The sequence below is a fragment of the Eurosta solidaginis genome, chromosome 5 (genome assembly GCF_040869045.1).
Source record: "Eurosta solidaginis isolate ZX-2024a chromosome 5, ASM4086904v1, whole genome shotgun sequence".
NCBI lineage: Eukaryota > Metazoa > Arthropoda > Insecta > Diptera > Tephritidae > Eurosta > Eurosta solidaginis.
Window position 1 is genome coordinate 140,747,832 of NC_090323.1, and position 19,942 is coordinate 140,767,773.

The 19,942-nt window shown below is 36.3% G+C and overlaps 2 protein-coding genes across 2 annotated transcripts in view; one reads left to right on the forward strand and one right to left on the reverse strand.

The window, feature by feature from the left end:
- The window catches only part of LOC137251998 (putative nuclease HARBI1), a 29,730-nt gene extending 13,029 nt beyond the window's left edge, over positions 1-16,701 (forward strand). The window contains exons 4-14 of the mRNA XM_067787120.1: positions 3,679-3,859; positions 3,930-4,526; positions 6,674-6,704; positions 6,811-6,847; positions 7,517-7,579; positions 11,691-12,126; positions 12,367-12,681; positions 12,735-13,005; positions 13,704-14,365; positions 14,852-14,981; positions 15,040-16,701. Of these exons, the coding sequence (XP_067643221.1) occupies positions 12,116-12,126; positions 12,367-12,681; positions 12,735-13,005; positions 13,704-14,105 (999 nt within the window). The 5' untranslated portion in view covers positions 3,679-3,859; positions 3,930-4,526; positions 6,674-6,704; ... (1 more) ...; positions 7,517-7,579; positions 11,691-12,115 and the 3' untranslated portion in view covers positions 14,106-14,365; positions 14,852-14,981; positions 15,040-16,701. The remainder of the gene's footprint in view (positions 1-3,678; positions 3,860-3,929; positions 4,527-6,673; positions 6,705-6,810; positions 6,848-7,516; positions 7,580-11,690; positions 12,127-12,366; positions 12,682-12,734; positions 13,006-13,703; positions 14,366-14,851; positions 14,982-15,039) is intronic.
- A 1,144-nt stretch (positions 16,702-17,845) lies between these two features.
- Positions 17,846-19,103, reverse strand: LOC137254299 (uncharacterized). Its single transcript, XM_067791967.1, has 4 exons — positions 18,911-19,103; positions 18,667-18,853; positions 18,546-18,612; positions 17,846-17,923 (listed from the first exon to the last, which is right to left on the reverse strand). The coding sequence occupies exons 1-4, from the start codon at positions 19,101-19,103 to the stop codon at positions 17,846-17,848; spliced, it is 525 nt and encodes a 174-aa protein (XP_067648068.1).
- Positions 19,104-19,942: the final 839 nt, after the last annotated feature.

Below are 19,942 nucleotides of genomic sequence, written 5' to 3' on the forward strand. Positions count from 1 at the left end.
GCATACTTTCAGGAGTATCTCAGATATATGCATGTGTTTGTGCATTGACTCTCCGCTGCTCGTATACGTACATGGTACATATATGTAGACGCAATTATTGTTTCGTTTATGTAGATACATAATGATTGAATTATTGATGTGAATTCACGTCACTGCTTAGCATCGGCTTAGAGACGATAGCATCGCTCAGTGCTGCTAACATTCGTTATACTGCCCTCCACCTAAGTCTGATCGTCCCGATCAGACAAATCTCTCGATCTAAACGCTGCTAGCATCGCCAAATGTACCACTCTTCTATTTCGTGATTTCCCAATTGCTTGTATGCGGTAGATGACATCACTGATCGTCTTCACAACTCTGTACGGGCCTTCCCAACTGCACCGATATTTGGATGGAACACCTTTCCGCCGGTGAGGGTTGTATAGCAGTACGAAATCTCCCTCCCGGAAACCTTCCGAATTATTTTCCTTGTCGTACATGTGTCTCATCTTACTACTCATTATTCTGGATCGTTCTCTCGCACTCTGTTGCTTGGCCAATGAAGAACTACTTTGTTGAGCTTGTTCTTGACGGATTGGCTTCACATACTCAGTATCATTCCGACGTTTCCCAACAGAAGTGCGCGCTGGCTTGAAACCATCCTTGCATTCTATCTGAAAAATTCTTTCAGTCATTTTAGTGCATCCATTAGGGTTGGCCGATGCCGGTCTTTTTCTCGCAAGTACTTTTGATTTCGCTTTATCTGGCACTTTCGATCCATCAACCTTTCCTTTTGACTCTCGTGGCCTTTGTCGAGTCTTCTCCACCAGCACTCGCTTACTGCTGAACCCTTTTTCCAAACTGAAGTTAAGTGGCACATCTTGGTTCTCATAATGCATCACCCTTCTCTGCATATCGATCTTGATGTCATGGTCATCCAAGAAATCTACTCCCAATATAACTTCATCAACAATCTCCGCCACAACGAATTTGTGTAAAACCTTGACCTTCCCAATTAAGACTTCACACTCCTTGCCATCCACATTCCCTCTGACGGTAAAACTGCTTGATTTCCTTCCAATTTGCGACACAGATAACACAGGACATTCAATAGCCGAGGCAAGTTTTCGTTCTTTACATCCGACACGCTCTTGCTCATTTCCTCCAGCTTTGCGTTTACGGCCACCCGCATTGTTGGGACCAAGATCGCAATGACATGCAGTGTGAGCGGACTTTCCGCATTTGAAGCATTTTATAACTTTTTCACTCCGCTTTTGCGATCCTTTCAGCGCCTCCAATATTGCGTCTACCCACTCTGGCCTTTCTACTTCCACACGGCGTGCTCTGAAAACTGCCTTACACAGAAGCGACGCTGTTTCCTGAATCAGAGCTTGTGACACCGTTTCTGCGAATGTGGGTTTTGGGTTTGCATATGTCGCTCGCTTCGTTTCTACGTCCCGTATGCCGTTTATAAAACTCTGGATTTTTACCCTCTCGGTGTACTCCACGGGTGCGTCCGCATTTGCCAAATGAGCCAACCTTTCAACATCCGAAGCAAACTCTTGCAAGGTCTCATTCGCTTTTTGGTGACGGCTTTGCAATTCTATTTGATACATCTGTTTCCTGTGCTCTCTTCCGTACTTTCGTTCTACAGCAGCCACCACCGTACTCTGGAATAGTCTGTAAGATTTCCGCGGCAGGCCCTTTCAGTGCCACGAACAGAGCTGCAACTTTATCTTCAGCATTCCATTGGTTCACTGCTGCGGTCTTCTCAAACTGTAGCTTAAAGACCTGAAAAGGAACAGAACCGTCAAAGGATGGTGTCTTAACCTTTGGATTACTCGCTGAAACTGTTGGGCGATTTATTTCCAACTCCTGTATACGACCTCTCAAAGCTTCTATCTCGGCATCAATTTTGTCCTCGAGCTGTACAATCTTTGTATTCTGTGCTTCTAACTGCGAAGACATTTGTGCCACCTGCAATGATAAGCGCTCCTCTTGTGCTTCCATCTTGGATGTAATCTGTGTCGACATTTCTGATATACGAGTTTCTTGTGCTTCAATCTTCGATATTATTTCTGACATTTCTGCAATACGTGTCTCCTGTGATTCCATCTTGGACGCCATATATGTTTTCTGTTCTTCCAGTTGAGTTTCCATCTTGGATGTTATACGTGTATCCTGTGATTCCATCTTGGATGCCATATATGTTTTCTGTTCTTCCAGTTGAGTTTCCATCTTGGATGTTATACGTGTCTCCTGTGATTCTAGTTGAGATGCCATTGTCGATGTTTGAGCAGATATTGCAGCCAAAATCATGTTCAAGTCTGTGCTCGTAACTGTCTGTCCATCAAGATGAAAGTCATACTCTTCCACGTCAATTCCTTCTACTTCCATTGCCTCTCGTAGCCGTGCCTGAAGTTCAAGTTTAACGCCGCTTGTATTCAATCCACGGCTCTCCAACTCCTTCTTCAGTTGCTGGATCTTCAATTCACTGAACTTTGCTATGTTCTTGTTGTCCTCTGGAATTTATTCAACAATTCCTCTTCTGACACCAATTGTAACGAATTTACTTGCAAATCCTCTTATTTGCAATCCTCTGCTAAGTTCGAATCACTAAACTGTTGAATAAATAACTCCAATTTGTAATAATGCAAAATGGCCTCTATTAAAGTACTTAACAATAACACTCAAACTGTGCAACGAATAGCTTGCTTAATAACCAAACTGATTGATAGCTCAAATGAAAATCTACTATTCAAAGTAATACTGCTCTTGCTCGCTAGATAGCGTCTTAGTCGAAACTGCTTGACAACTCAAATCAAACTGAATTCCAGCGCCTCTACAATTGCCGCCTTTTATACTCTTGGATTTCAACGTTCGCATCTTCTAGGCGCTTCCAGAATCTACTAGTCCAGCAGCTCTCAAACTGCTCAGCTGTAACTACAATTGCACAATTTTATAGTTTTTCTCATTGCATACTTTCAGGAGTATCTCAGATATATGCATGTGTTTGTGCATTGACTCTCCGCTGCTCGTATACGTACATGGTACAGATATGTAGACGCAATTATTGTTTCGTTTATGTAGATACATAATGATTGAATTATTGATGTGAATTCACGTCACTGCTTAGCATCGGCTTAGAGACGATAGCATCGCTCAGTGCTGCTAACATTCGTTACAATATTCTGTATCATGATCAACGTGAAGACAACCAAACGTTTATTTTCCTGTCCAAAACAGAACTGGTGCACGGCACTGCTACTAAAGAAGGATAGGCGTAGTCACATCAATTCGTTTCCGGGTTAGTCGGGGAAAGCAATTTTAGCATTAATTTGCCCATTAAAGAATTTCGCATAATAGATTAAACAGTCATCTGTATTTATTTGTTATTGTAGCACGTCTAATTTACTTCGTAACATCAATCAATTGTCCCTTGTTATAATTTTATGTTCTCTATGAATGCAACAGCAAAGTATCTTTGGGTACCCCTGCCATCGGAAGATGCATAGGCATGGTGGAGGTTCATTTGAAGTTACTTTACCAGGTCCTGATTCTAGTTATCTGATATTTCTCTTGTGCCTTTGGCCTCTCAGAAAAGAGCTAATTGTGGAGCCCTATTTATGGAACACTTTTCGGCTTATATTAAAAACTTTTAATCTATTCTTACTGATATGAGTTTCCTTTTCATTCTAGCTAATTTGATTTTGACGATGTGCGGATAAAAATATCCCAAATATTCCAGATGTGGCTGTAAGAACCTACATTTGCTCAAATTAAAAGAAAACTGCAAGGTCGAGCGCATCCAGTACCTAGGTTTATACAAGGACGAACACCACACTACTTTCGCGGGGATGTAGCCGCCGATCACGTTGTTGTAAGAGCTTATTTTAAATATGTTATTCATAAACACTGATTCTAATATTTTGTTTTGGTTTTTACTTTAGAGTCCACCGGTTATATAAGCAATGTCAGCTATGCCTGTAACTTACGCGCCTTCAGATGTAATAGTTACCGCGGACGCGGTCACAGGAGAAGTTCACTATGTCGGGATTACACTAATCAAGGACTTTCAATATCGGAAGGTTTTCCAGCACCATAACAACACCTACAATATGTGCAAGCACCCGAACAAATTGTACAACAAACGTTAACACCACATCAGCAGCCAGCAACAACAACAACAATCGCAACAAGTTGAAACTTCTAAACAATTAATGACTAGTGAACCACCAACATATCCGCAATATGCGCATCCATCAACACCAACATATGTCGCCTACTTTGCAACACAAAATCCAATGCTTCATCCCGCGTCAGCTGCATAACAAGCCACTGGTACACCGTTATATGTTTCACATATGGAACATATGTATGCGAATGCACATCAGGTGTGCAGTTATAAGTGGTCCATTTGTTTATTCGCCCGAATATCAATATATACCCGGTGAAGATGGCCAAGGCCATTCTGATTCTAATACTGATAAAGGCGAACCATTGGCAAATTTAAAAACTCAAACAGACTACGAAAAATGTTGATGATGGTATTAATTCTAGTACGGATTGTGAAGAATTTAAACCTAGGAAAAAAGCTAAACTTGATAAAAACTTAACCGAAGATGACGATGTTTCTAATTCAGTAAAAATTACAGAATATGATTGTATATTCTCAAGCGTCCGTAAAGCAGATAGTGATGAAAACTTCGATGGCTAAAGAATCGAGTGATTTAAAAAAAAAATCGATTCTACATTTCTAAAAAAAAGAGTCGAAATCCAGCTCTAGTAAACAATGATCAACACATTAACTTTGTTTCGTACATAATGTACATGTACAAGTGTGTTGACTTATCTGTCAAGCATTCTGACAGGCACTCGCTGGATTCGGCAGACCGAAAATGGCAGCGAATTCAAAATGGATACCATTACCGAATGCGCCGAATGATTGAAAAAGTCGAGACGATTGGTGGACTTCGGAAAAACATCACGGGAAATTCTGGGTTGTCGTCGTTGGTTTGGTTGAAAACGGTAAAAAAACACTGAAACAGGGTTTATGTAGGCCCAAAAGTGTTGCTGTGTTGCACAATTTTTTCACTTTATTTCGTGGCGGAAAAATTTCACATGGAATTATTCACTTTTGTTCCTGAGGGTTTTTTTACTTTTCCTGCTATGGCTAAATTATATGGTTGGCTGCCGTGGTGGTAAAAAAAATGATTTGTTAAACAATAATTTCACATCAGTTCAGTAAATGAATCTAGTTTAACGCATTATTTCGCCACAACACTCAAGAATTGCAAAGTTTTATAATTTCGCTCCATTTCATTTGCCTAATACCGTTTTCACACAGAAACTTAATCAAATCACAATTCTATTTAATGAAATAATTAAGTTTCCCTTTTCATACAGGCACTTTTGTTTCATTAAGCGAACATCTGTCAACAGCCCCAAAAATAATTCGTTTTTAGAAAAAATAGTTAAAATTGAAAGCAGCTGTTTTCTTTCTAACTAGTGGGACTCATGAAAGCATATAAACTTATAAGGTGTAAAATTATATCCATTTACACACGCTGTTATATGAACGCACCTAGAAATACTCTTGATAAACTTGATTGTTCATCAGCTGTATTATTGCCAAACAAAAATTTATTGATTGTTATACAAATTAAAAAATGCCAAGATTAAGTGAAAAATCAAAACTAAAACGTCTTTACTAAGATAATCTTGTAAATGACTTGCTGATGTTGGAAATTTCTGATGAAAGTGCCTGCTGTAATGTCTGGAAGGTTGCATTCCTTTTGAGTTTACCGCGATTACACAATGAAATGTGCGCGTAAATTTATACAAATTGTGTAAATGATTTTTCATACAAAATTTGACAGTTCGTTTACGCACTAGATAAATTTATACGTTCACACTTTATAAGGCATTTATACGATTACATGAGTCCCCCTACTATAAATACAATCAAAATAAAATGCATGCGGAACTACCCATAGATGTTGCTCCTAACCAAATATGTGACTAATTTCGAAAAAGCCATATTATCTTTTGCAGCAAATGCAGCGAAAATTAAATTTAGAATTTTTTCGTGCTTTTCTATTTTTTGTAAATTATTGAAAATAATTTATTTTTGATTGTCATTTCTTACATTGACAATAAAATACGAAGCTCTAAGCAAAACCGATTGAATTTTTCACTCGATTAGGCATTCAATAAAGCAATAATGAGATAATTAAAAATTTGTATTTTGTATGGAAGATTGAGTTCAATTAGGTATTTAATGTAGAAAACTTCATTAATTATTTCATTAAGCCTATGTGTGAAATTGGCATAACACCGACACATAAAACATAATTTCATGAAAAGCAAATAAAAATTAACATAAAATACATCAAACCGTTCTACATTTCTACAAATATGCCGATATTTAGAATTATATATGCCGATATAAGAATTAAAAAAGTTATTTTGCCAAAACTTTTTATACAAAATATAAATATTTGAGTTGACACGTTTCTAAATTTTTAGCGTTGAACCTTTTTGAAGCAACCCTGTTATGTGAATATGCACACATACGTACACGAAATTTCAAAAATTTATTTCAACGTTTCTACCATAGTGTATAAGTGAAATTTAATTTATATATTATTATTGAATTTTAATAATATATTCCTTTATTTCTTTTCTTTTCCAGGTTTCTAGAGGCAACAAAGGAAACTTATTCGGTAGGTATTTGTATGAAGCGTTATATTATGTAGTTATTGTCAATTTCTAAAATGTACATTTTTGTAAGTTTATGTGTAATACTAATAATATTTCGTTTTATTTCAGATATCAACATTTTCCCAACAACAACAACAACAATTTGGTAAGTTTTAAACATAAATATCGTGGCCAGCATGGCCAGAAACATGGTTAATGCTTTACAGATAAAACTCCTTCCAAAAATGTCGAGTGTTGTCAGAAGACGAAGAACCTTTTTTCTGGCGAGAGGCCGGCGATATGTAGATATTGTAAATTTGTGAAATAACTTATGGTAATTCTTTACTTTAGCTCACAACTGCTAAAACTCGTCCAAAAATATCGGGAGAGGTGTCAAAAGACGCGCTTTGGACCCAGGATCACGAATCCGAAGGCGGAAATTCAAAGCTTTATTTCGTTTCGGAGATATTTGCAAACAAAATTGAAAATTTTAATATGGCTGTTGTAATTTTGGTGATTTTGTAGTACCCACAAGAAAAACTGTGGGTAAAAGTGTTTTGCGCGTTATAGTTTTGGTCTCCAAACCGGTGTTGGACCCACCCAGGGTAATTTTTTATAAACGCGGCCGAAGGATCGCTCCCGGATTCGTGGTCCTGGGATCAAAACGCTTCTTTTGACACCTCCCGATATTTTTGGTCGAGTTTTAGCAGTTGTGAGCTAAAGTAAAGAATTACCATAAGTTATTTCACAAATGTACAAATATATGATGAAATAGTCTGGATTTTTAAGTTAATCTATTTATTTATTTTTCTTATTCCCGACAAATTGTTAATAGAGTATGCATCGGTGGATGTGGATTAGGAGTTCCACTACATGCCTTTCCATTGGAGGCAGAAATGTGAGTATACTATTAATGTTTAAATTTTTTCTATATGTTATACAAATTTTTACCGGTAAAAGTCTAGTTGAGGGGTCGACTGCTAGTACGCGTGCAAAAATTTTGTGTACAAATAGATTTTGCACGCATTTAATTTTGATGCCACCCCATTGGTGGACCGGTCAGGGTAATTTTTTATAATCGCGGCCGCAGGCCTCCAATGCAAAAAGGTGTTCTTCGCAAAAATACTATGAATCCCACCCCCAGTTTCGGAGGGACTCTCGGGTCATTTTCGTGTTTTTCTTTAATATCTTTTGAACTAGTTAAAATTTTCATTTTCCGCCTTTGGATTATTGTTGTCGAGGTCAAGGCATGTGTTCTGACACCTCTCTGCTTTTTGATTCGACGCGTATTAGCAGTCGACACCTCAACTAGACTTACCTTTTTACCAAATATATTTTATAAATTGTCAATTAAATTCCATACCATACCATACCATAATACCTGTATGACACTACTTTATTTTGACTCGCCCACTCGGCATTTAAATGATTGAATTTTGAATTTCCTAACATATAAATACAATTTGATTACTCTTTCTGACTAAATGAGTTATCATACAATTGAGCAAAAGATATAATCAAATATGAATACTTTTGATGATCAAAAACTGAAAAGCATTTTTCGATCACTTTTTGGCATAATTTTTGAAGTCCTTTGATGATTAAATTTTAATATTTCATAAAAACCAACAAAAAGAATAACCAAATATACTTACATTTGATGATCAAAAACTGAATATAGCTTTTCAGTCAGATTTTGGAAACATATTTGAATCAAATGTGTTTACTTTGGGTGATCAAAAATTTATAATAATTTTTAATTCAGCTTTCTGAATCTTTTCTGACTATATTTTTTGACTGAATTTTATACTTGTTAAAATTTTAATTTTCATTGAAAACCTTGTTTCTTTCACATACACACATTTTTTCAATCATGAAGTTAAGAAAATGTGTATTTAAAAATTTTATTATTAAGATATTTCTTCAAGACAATATAATGCAAATGCTGCTCGTGGCCGAAGATTTCCCCAACCATTTCTCCACCTTCGGCTTTCCAGAAAATACATAATCTTAGTATATAAAAAACACGTGTCACACAATTGAGGCCAATGGACTCCTAAACTACTGAACCGATTTTGAATTTGTTTTGCACCCCGTGTGTAGTTTGATCTAACTTGAACTATAGGATAGGTAACTGGGTGACTAGGGTCTCGAGATATAGGCCAAGACGTGGACCCGGGCACCCCTAGAGTGTGTTTATAGAATATTGATATCAAATGAAAGCTGTTGATGAGTGCTTTAGTAGAAGTAATTTTCATACCCCTGGGTGACTAGGGTCTCGAACTATAGGCCAAAAAGTGGACCGGGGTACCCCTGTTGTTGTTGTTGATGTAGCAACGCTTCGCCCCACCTAACAGCCGCGACCGATCACAAATTGTCATCAATATCCTCTAACGGGAGTCCAAGGAAACTTGCCGTTTCAACAGGCTAATGGTAAACTCGCAATTCCGCTTTTCTTTTTATTTTTCTTCTCCACATTTTCACTTGTACCATCAGCACTGCTGATTGCTTTACTAACTGCTATCATTGCTATGAAGGTATCATTGGTAATACCCTGGCCCTGGGCTCCTGAGCTTGTCAAAAAAAATTTTGTAGATTCCAAGCAAAAGGCTAAGCTGCCACCTGAAAGAATTTTCCGCAAAACATGCATTTCTCGTCGTACATCCTATAAGTAAAAGTTAATGAATACATATAAATGGCATAGGTATCTCTATTCTTACCTCCACTCTTTGCTGCATATAAAACTTCACACTACATTTCAGTCTTTTGAAGCAGAAATCTCGATATAACTGATCTGCTTCCATTACTTCACAAGGCTGCTCCTCCAATTTACTGTGCATAAAAACTGATGCAGGAAGTCCCACAAGTGTACCCAGCTCGCAGTGCAATAATATTGGATTGTCTGTAATGTCCACGTCATTCAATATTCGTTCATTTGACGATCAATTTTCCTTTGTGGAAAGCCTAAAAAAATTAATTTGAACATATAAATAACATGTAAAGAAATATTAGCCGTGTTTTTTAACACGTGCGTATACGTTTCATTTGCGCGTGTAAAAAAACGTCTATCCTCGCTTAGATAATGCTTAGGAGACCCATCTAGCGGCTGTGGTTAAACAACTAGCTACAGAAACAGGGTGCACCGAATAGCGGAGATGCAACGCTCTGATGGCCATAGGGTATAACATATAGCTGACTCAGTTGCGATGAATTGTGGACACACATAGAATACATAGAATTAGTGTAGAGGGTGAAACAAAGACACATATTTCAGTTACATCTGAGTATAATGCGTATTGAAATTTAGTAGGACAAAATTTATGCGCAGCAATTTCAGAGGTGTATTTATAGTTTGTCGCTTAGCAGTCAATATAAAGTTTAAGCGTAAACGGATATACGCGTGTTAAAAAACACGGCTATTGAATAATGAAAAATTAATTAACTTACCAAATAAAAAAGTATAAATAAATGTTTACAAAAATACGCCGTGTTGCATTTTCAAGTTGCTTTTATGCACATTGTTGCATTTTGCAGTATCTTAAAATCTTTAAAACGTTAGTAAAACTTTTGCAAAAATAAATTGTAAGCCGGGTAAAACTTAAGTTAAACTTTAAAAAATGTATTTATAATTATACAATTTATATTATAGACACTTATTTATTTGCTATTTTAAAGTTTTTGAAAATATTCAGAATCATTTCACCGTTTAACATAACTTAGGCCCCTATTATGAGCATTATTCGATCTTCGATCTTCGCTGGCTATCGAACATCGAAAATCGAATTTGAAATTGGTATTATGACAACTCATCTCTGTCGAAATTTTCGTTGTGTATCTAATTTTCAAGCGAATACAAATTTGTAGTCGATGCTGTATCGAATAGAAAAAGAATTGTTTAAAATGTAAGTTTTTTGTATTTACATATGTTCTACTTTTTTACTACCTACTAGTAATTTTAAACTATTTGAATTAATTTTATATAGGTCCAAGGTCGTGAGTACAAAGCAACAGCTTGAAAGACTGGTTTCAATTATGGAACAAAATCCCCATATAGCAAAGGAACTTGCACATTATAGAAATGCAACTTTGCTTGATGCAGCTCAGCCTCCTCGTAATTCAATTTTATTCATCTTTCACAAATAAAATTTTCAAAGACATTCAACACCTTTGATAGCACCACAGACACAGTCGGCTGGGCAAGTCCGAGTGCATTTTCGTTTCCAACGCTCAGTTGGAGAACTGTTGCCAAAATTAAAAAATATTAGGAATAGACTCGGCTCTTGTGCATTCCTGCAGCAGTTCATCTGTACTGGACAACAAGTCCATGAACGCTTCTTTGGACAGTCTGAAATTTTGAGTAAATCTAAAAACAAAAACTTATAATTTCAACAATTTAACAACTTATTTAGAAAGCTACACTTACGTGGTGGAATTCACTTTCAAAGGATTTGAACCATCTTACCTGTCTCCTACTTCTGGCTAGCTCCAGTAAGCTTTCCTCTTCATCTGACGAAACATCAAACCACAATTCCGTTGTAGTCATACTTTTATTTTTAATATTTGCATTTAATAACTTGTTCTGCTTTTGTTTATTTATTCTATTTTATTTGACAGAGTATTGGAAATGTGCTATTGTGAACTTTTGAATTTATCGAAATTCACAATAATGCTTGCCTTCATCGAACGCGCGTCGTAATACCGAATGAAAATTCGTTCGATCAGCTCTTTCGACCACAGTCGAAGATCGAATTTGTCTCATAATAGGGGCCTTAATTATTTTTCACTATCGAATGCAACCCAGCGCAAATTGTTGTACTTGAGACCAAAAATGCGACTCTAGACCATAGTGTACCTATTCAAGTGTGTCGACTAAGCGATAAACGTCGAAACTACAAACAGCTTCGCTCACCTGATGCAAATCTCAGGTCTAGAGTTGCATTTTTGGTACGTACGAGTACTTCAAGCTGAGTTGCATTTGATAGTTTAATAAAACTTTGTATTATTTACAGATGAAATCGTTGCATATATTTCCGCGGAAAGGGCTGTACGCAGTTCAAAAGAAAACCACAAGAAAATATTTTCTATTGTTTCTTCAGCATAAAAAAGTAGTAGCCAAGAAATGTTGACGTTTCATTGTAACGCTGAACTATGTCAAGGAAAGAAGAAGAAATAAAAACAAAACGTTTTTGCATAATAATTGGTGAAATTCGTGTATATTTTTTAGTTTTCGTAAAATAAAGAATATTAATTGAGTAAAAGTGTCGGGAGGTAAATAATTGTGCAATTTAGTGAGCAAGTTAACGAGTGAAACGTTCACGAAGTAAAAAACACCTTCAAAAGCTGCAAATAAATATAAGCTCAACCAGTGGAAGATCCTTCAGGGAGTGGAATACAAACATTTATAATATTAAATATACATTTCCATAATTTCAGTATGGCTCGTTGGTAAAATTTAAACTTCTATACTGTGTTTATGTTAGGCCATTTACTAGATGGCGGTGCACTGCTATTTCTTTATGGATCGAGCAAGCTGTGTTGGATTGGCTCAGGGTGTTTTTATTGTTTTTTAAAAATATTCCAAAATGCGTAATTTGATACCGCCATCAACATAATTAAGTTTTGCATCGTCACCTAGTAAGGTCCCTTTAGATGTATTTACTTATATACATTTTTATTTGGCTTAAGGGAAGATTTAATGACAACATTGAACATAGGACTTTTAATGGCTGGCGCTGAAGTAATGAAGAGTCATTGTGTTCGTCAAAAAGCACCAAGGTACCGTATAAGCCCTTACCTCCTTGAGAGAAATCAAAAAGGGAGGTTTGAGACGGAATTTGAGAACTTGCGACACTCACCTACCCTTTTTAATGAGAATTTCCGGATGAGTCCACAAACGTTTGATATCTTGTACGAAGAACTACTTCCACATTTACGGAGGAAGCGAAACAATAGACCAAACGACTTCATACCGGAAAAAGCAAAATTAGCAATGGTGTTAGAGTAAGTAGCTATTAACTTTTAAGTTTCTTTCATGAAGTTAATGATATAAAAAGGTACTTAGCAACAGGTGATTTGGGTCGACATATAGCCTCCTGCTACAGAGTGAGTAAGCAACATTTTGGCACTATAATATCGCACGTCTGTCAAGCTATATGCACAGCTTTGAAGAGCCAAATATCACCATTCAACCAACAAACCATGTCCGCAGTAGCTAAGGGCTACAAAGAAAAATGGAATTTTCCAAATTGCGTTGGTGCCATCGACGGTAAGCATGTGGCCATTAAAGCGCCTCCAAAAAGCGGAAGCATATTTTTTAATTACAAGGTGAGATGCCCATACTCTCTTCATAACCAAAAACGGACATAGCTTACAATTGTTGTGGTTGTGCTATAAATAAACAGGCTGTAACTTTTGTGAGTGTTTTTTTGTCTAAACGAGCAGAAAGTCTGGTGGTGGTATAGGGAAGAAAACGGAAGAGAGAGGGGATGGTAGAAAATAAGTCAAGGGGTAGAAAAGCGAAGCTCGATAGACATGCTGTATTTTGGGTAAGGTAAGACCGAGAGAAAGAAGATCTAAAGACTTATTTTGTTTTGTTGATTTTCTGACAGGGTGGATAAATGATGTATATTGGAACGATTTTTCGTCATTCGTTGTCAAAGTTTGTTCGAGACAAACCGGTTTCGGCTTTGTGTCATCATCAGTGTCGATTTTCGTTCGTTCTGTCTCGAAACCAACTTTGACAAGGGATGACAGAAAATCGTTCCAATATACATCAAGATCTTAAGATGTAGGGAGGGAGGTAGAAAACATAGAGGGCCTGACGGTTAAGGGAGTTGCTGAGAGGGCAGAGATGCTGTATGAGGGGAGATGCAGGAACATGCGAATTTCTAAGCTAATTAAGTAATTTAGATCGTATACTGGCGCGTTACATTGGGCTATTCACGAAAGTTTTAGCCTGATTATAAATTGTGTGATCATGAGATTTATATTTGATATATTTATATCTTTTTCTTTCCATGAAGGGGTTTCACTCTATAGTTCTTTTGGCTGCTTGTGACGCGTGCTATAAATTTACTTATGTAGACGTAGGAGCATACGGTAGTGAGGGTGATTCCAACATTTTCAAGAACTCTGAATTCGGCTCAAAGATGATAAGAGACCAGTTGCCATTTCCCCCTGACACAAATATCAACTGGAAAAACGTACCACATTTCATCGTTGCGGACGACGCCTTCCCATTGAGTAAACGAATAATGAAGCCCTATTCTCATAGATCGCTGACAAGATCTGAAAAAATATTCAATTATCGGCTGAGCCGAGCACGTAGATGTATTGAAAATGCATTTGGAATCTTAAGCACAAAATGGTTATGCTTGCGGAAAATACTTTTTTGTACCCCTCAACGTGCTCAGGAAATAGTATGAGCGTGCTGCTTTCTTCACAACTTCTTGTTAAACAAAGCTGGTTCTGAATACTGTCCGAACACATTTTCTGGTCATGAAATCAGCAGCGGAGAATGGATACGTGGAGATCATGAAATCTGGGAGGCCCAAAACGAATCAAGGTTTTTTCATGGAAGGCCATCTGAATATGGAAAATATATACGGGATTTGCTCAAGGAGTACGTTAACTCAAACGAGGGATCCGTCCCATGGCAAAATGATGTGGCGTTTGTTTAACCATGGTATGTATTTGCAACAGACTTAGGAGATGTACACATTTTGGTTATTGACAAAAGTAATTATGTTTTCAACTTACCACGTTAAGTTCCAAAACATAACACATTGCAGAGTACCAATAGTCAAAATATAGTTACAGCTTTTTGTCTTAACTTTCAATGTTCGATATGTCAAAATAGGTGGAACTAAAATTTATTTCCTACTAATTTTGACTATAAATAGTCCCATGAAGGTAGCGTGTACTTTTTATCTCAATTTTTTAATTGCAGTATAAGTTTTACGTTTCTATATGTCTTGATAGTCATTGAAATATGTAAGTAAAATTGGGGTTTCATCAATATTCTGAAAAACTATATCATATTTTGTTATGGAACTCGCCATTCAGATTTATTTAGTAAATTCATTTTTTCATTTAATTTTATCAACACTGCTTTACATAATATTTTATAGGTACGATTGAAATTAATCATTTACTTTTAATATTTACACAGGCGAGTTCACCCAGCATAATCCCTGAGATGTACAAAATACTTGAAACTAATTGCATTCTTTATACTTTTTACTTGATGTTTTTTATTGCTAAGCAAATTACAACAATAACAGATATACATATGCATATAGGTAAGATTACATTCAAGAAGAATTTAACATTGGTTTAAATTGTTTTTTATTTAATTAGAGATCATTTCTTTTGGATAACGGATATCACACAGGCAGAATATTTTCACAGTCATTTTTTGATCACTTTTAATAACATTTTTGAGGCATATTAAATGAGGGTTTTCAATCATTTGTGAATTCGATTGTAATTAATTTTTCCATAATATTTAATATTTTCCTAGTTAAAAAAAACTGTATTGTAGTATTCACGTAAGCGTGTCCTATAGGTTATCACCTCATTTAGTATTTTTTTTACTTTGTTACAAGAAATATATGTATATTAGACAAAAATAATTTTTAAACAGATAACTTGATAAGCAGGCCAACGTGAAAAGCACATATATTTTATTTCTCCTTGCGGACGGGCCGCGGGTAAAGACTAGTACTATATAAATATCATATTTTGTGAGGACCCCAAAACCGAGGGTTTCGTACTCTCACAACATATATCTATTTTCTCATTTTTTACATGTTATACAATGATTGAACTTAACTCCGAATTTAACATTTGTACATTTTTATAACATGAATTATATCTTTATGAATTACATGTCAAAACACATACGTGCGGTTGCATATTGAATTATTATTTACTAAATTGAAGGATAAAGCAGACTTGCGTACTTTTGCACGCAAGCAAAATATTTACATTTTTCGCCCACATAAGGTTCAAATATAGGTCACCCTAACATACACTAAAACATTTGGAAGGAACATGGAAACGCACAAAACATAAAATTATGCCGGTCAACCAACCCTTTGCGCATCCAATGCACTCAGCCACAAATGCAACATACATAATAATTTGGATAAACAAAGATCAGCAGTAAAAGTCGCCAAACTAAGCGCTGCTACTAATTGGGACTTTTCTCTACATACTTACGTACAAGCATACGGCACACCAACGCACGCCCTAAGCAGAAGCCGAAAGCATCAAACGAGGCCAACGCACCATCAAAACCAAGTGACAGCGAACATACGCATAAACACATATGATCGAATTCAATAGGTAAAGCAAAGACTGGAAAACACGGCAGGCATACAACAAGCGTACGTACGAGATTTGGTACATTGTTCGATATGTATATTAGGGCTCCCTAAAATTGGGATATGAAACGCCGAGATAGCGGATCGTCATACATGATCGAAAATATGCATATATGTATATATACCGATGTACCACCATATGTATGATAATGGAAAGAGGGAAAACGCATGTTAGCATGTAAGCGTATGTATGTACCAATAGAATACAGCGAAAGTAGCGTTAAACTAGAATTCGATTTTTGCATTTCCAACTTTTATAATTGTTATTGTAAAATTACTGACTGCCTGCGTGCAGTCCTACATAATTTTATAACTGAGGAATTATTACAATGAATTGTTTTTAGGAAATAACTGTCCACCGGCGTACAAAATCGTATATAAGGGCGGCAAATTAGCTTGTAAGATCAGAAGCTAGGAGATAGGCATACGAGTCAGTGGGCTTCTACCACTGACCAACACGACCTGAAGGTTTCTACTTCATTTCGTGAATTATTTTATATTCAGTAGGAGGTTTCTACTCCAACTGACGGAGAGCTAGCAGAGGGGTTCTACCTCAGCTACTCTTATTTAGACAGGGACAAAGAATAGGAGTAGCTCTTAAGGGCATTGAATTTTTTAAATAAACTTTATAACGTTTTCAGAACTCCTTTGTCTATTTATTTTCATCGGAATAGGTTCTACCACCAAATATAGGAACCCTGGACGGACTGGGCATACCTCAGCAGGAATAAGTCCGTCACAATTTCATCACGGGGTGATAGCATCCCGAAGTTCGGAAGTAAGCTTTTTGAACCGCAGGCAATAATTAACTTGACTGATGTATACACATACGACCAAAATAGCCAACATCATCTGTCATATGGTTATCTTAAGTTATGGTAACGAAGTCACTTTAAAAATCACGATTTTACTATGTCTCATATCACAACCTGTCTATGTATCAGGAAAAATGCTAGGGGACATCTTAGGTTAAGAACACCATTTACACTAATTTTAGTTTGAAAATGTTTTGTATATTTGTAATTTTTTTTGAATTTTATGATTGAAAAAATGTGAAGTAATGAAGAAAAATTTGATTTTCAATGAGAAGTATAGTTTTAACAAATATAAAATTCATTATTTAGCCAACAAAGGTAGTATGAAAAGATTAAGAATATTGATTGAAAAATGATTTTAAATTTTTTATCACAGAAGGTAGACAAATTAAATTCAAAAATTATTCCAAATTGTGATTGAAAAATTGTTTTCAGTTATCGATCATCAAAAGTAAACAAGTTTTATTATTCTCTTTGTTCATTTTTATAAAATCTTAAATTTATTCATCAAAGATATTAAAAAATGATTTAAAAAAGTGATCGAAAAATGATTTTCAGTTTTTGATTATTAAAAGTAATCTTATTTTGTCATTTATTTTGTTCAACTGTATGAAAGCTCAGTATTTATTCGAAAGAAGAAATCAAATTGTATTGAAAAGAAGAAAAATTAAAAAATAATCATCCAAATGCTGGACAATGATAAATAAAAACATAAAAATAAAATCAGTAATAATATGGGTCTTTCAATAAATTAAATCATTATTTTTATATAGTAGAAAAAAAGTAGGTTCATTCAGTTTTGGGACGATCTATGTCTTTGCTCGGCTATCTTCTCCAATAATGTGTTCATGAAGTCACAGCACGCTTCGTCAGCTACCGGCCTAGGAAGCTGTTTCAGAAGATATTCAAAACCTGTAAAGGCCTGCTTGAAATGCGACTCAGACTCGGATTGTTCCCTACCCTTTATGAGATCTTGTTGTTGTTGCAACATACCTCTTCGCTTTGTGATTGGCGTGCTGGGCGTGAAGACGGTGTTGGAGCCTGTGTGAAAGATAAATGTGAAAGGAGATTGCAATGCATTTTGCTACAAGTCAATAGAAATGTGCTGGTTAATGAGAGCAAATCCAAAGGTGAAACTCTTACTGAGTGTAAGCACACGGTTGTTGTTGTTGTAGCGATAAGGTTGCTCCCTGAAGGCTTTGGGGAGTGTTATCGATGTGATGGTCCTTTGCCGGATACAGATCCGGTACGCTCAGGTAACGCAGCTCCATTAAGGTGATAGCCCAACCATCTTGGGAAGGATTTATATGGGCCAATTAAACCTTCAGGCCCACGAGTGCTTGGGGTCGCCAGAGCCTCGTCTGTTAGTGAAACGGGATTCGCCGCTCGAAGGTGAGGTTGACAATTGGGTTTGGATAAGCTTTATTTTGCGCTGGCAACCTGAAAAGTTTGCGCTACACAACCCCTTGAATCTGGATTTTTAGTCGCCTCTTACTACAGGCATACCTACCGCGGGCACATTCATATGTTATAGAATGGCTTGTGGGGGATAAACTACAGGCCGCCAACACTCATAATTGAACGTATAGTTTTGTTCTTTTTTCGAGGAGCCCAAATTTTGGATTGCCTCAACAAAAACATATTGTACTAAACATAAACTTACATAATCATATTGGGGACTAGGGGCATCAGGTATTCCGGCTTCGGCATCAGTGGTTGACGTAAACGTTCTGGAAATTAACATAATTAAATATGTATATAAATTTAAAATTCATATTGCTTACTTTCTTTTTTGCGAAACATTTGGCAAAAACGACATTTCAGCAGCGAACTCCCAATCTACGCTTTCGCTTATTGATGGTTCACTTAGCGGTTCTCCCCCATCACTCCCGCTTTTAGCTTTCCGAGCCACCTTTTCCCTATATCTGTAGCTCTCCCTCAAACTGATCCAAGCTGCTTTGCATTCTTCACCTACAAATTTTAGTCGTCTGTTAATGGATATTACCTAGAAAAGCTTTATTCACTTACCAGGCTTTGATAGAACGATACCAATTTGCTCCCAAGACTGCTCCACTGCGTTTTTGTTCGAATGTAAGGGGTCGCCGATATTCCAGATACGTGGTCTAGCCTTTACCTCCTCAATCAGACTTAACTTTTCTTCTGAAGAAAAGTTAAATGCACGCTTTTGGCGCTTTTTCTGGCTGGGGCGTATATTTTCCATATTTAAATGTTTTAGTATTAAAATATTCAATTGAAACAATAATATATTTAAACGTCCTGCAGTAACTGTCACTTTTCTTGAAGAAATAAATGCAAAGTCATTTCTTTCTTGCCAAAACAGAGTTGCCATGGCGTCTGTTTCTTAAAAAAACTTTAGAAAATAGTAGTACAAAATGTATGAAATTACTTTAGAACTGCGTACTGCGTAAGAAATTTAGCCAAACGAAATTTTTTTGAGCTTTTCTTATCTGTCATTTTATATGGATTTTTTTACTTTTCTTTTGAACTGCGTACAGCCCTGAAATAAGAATACTAGAAGATTTGTAGCCTGCAACAATGCGGAAACATACGGAAAGTAAATTATTTAGAGTCAAAATATAAAGCGCCACACTTGTAAAATAGAAAAATTTCACATCTAAGGCTGTTAACACAAATGCATAAGGGCAAAATTATATTAACGCTTTGGTCGCTTCAAAGCAAAGATAACGTACGGCGTTTCATTGTTTTTCGAACAGCGTTGTCAAAGTGTAGACACGCAACCAAAGTCTTTATGTAAATTTTTCGATACTTCGCCCGACAGATGAATTAATGAATGCAACACAACCAACGTGTCTGTGTAATTCCGCCTTAATTTTTATAGCTGTGAAAGTCTCCTGCAAATAAAATGGTGCTGTATGTGCAAACAAATCAAACTCCTATATGGCACCACTTTATTTTCTATGTATTTTTCTTGTATTTTCTCTTATATTTTTTGTCGGGGGAGCCAATAAGGTTTCAATACTGGCGTAAGTGTGTAAACTATATTTAAAAAAACTAACGAAATACAAGAAAAATACAACG

Bases quoted from the DNA above. Each gene is read 5' to 3' on its own strand.
- LOC137254299 (XM_067791967.1), bottom strand. From the start codon at position 19,103: ATGGAAAATATACGCCCCAGCCAGAAAAAGCGCCAAAAGCGTGCATTT. The intron at 18,854-18,910 runs GTAAGTGAATAA...TAAAATTTGTAG, and splicing joins TATCGTTCTATCAAAGCCTG to GTGAAGAATGCAAAGCAGCT. The intron at 18,613-18,666 runs GTAAGCAATATG...GTTAATTTCCAG, and splicing joins AATGTTTCGCAAAAAAGAAA to AACGTTTACGTCAACCACTG.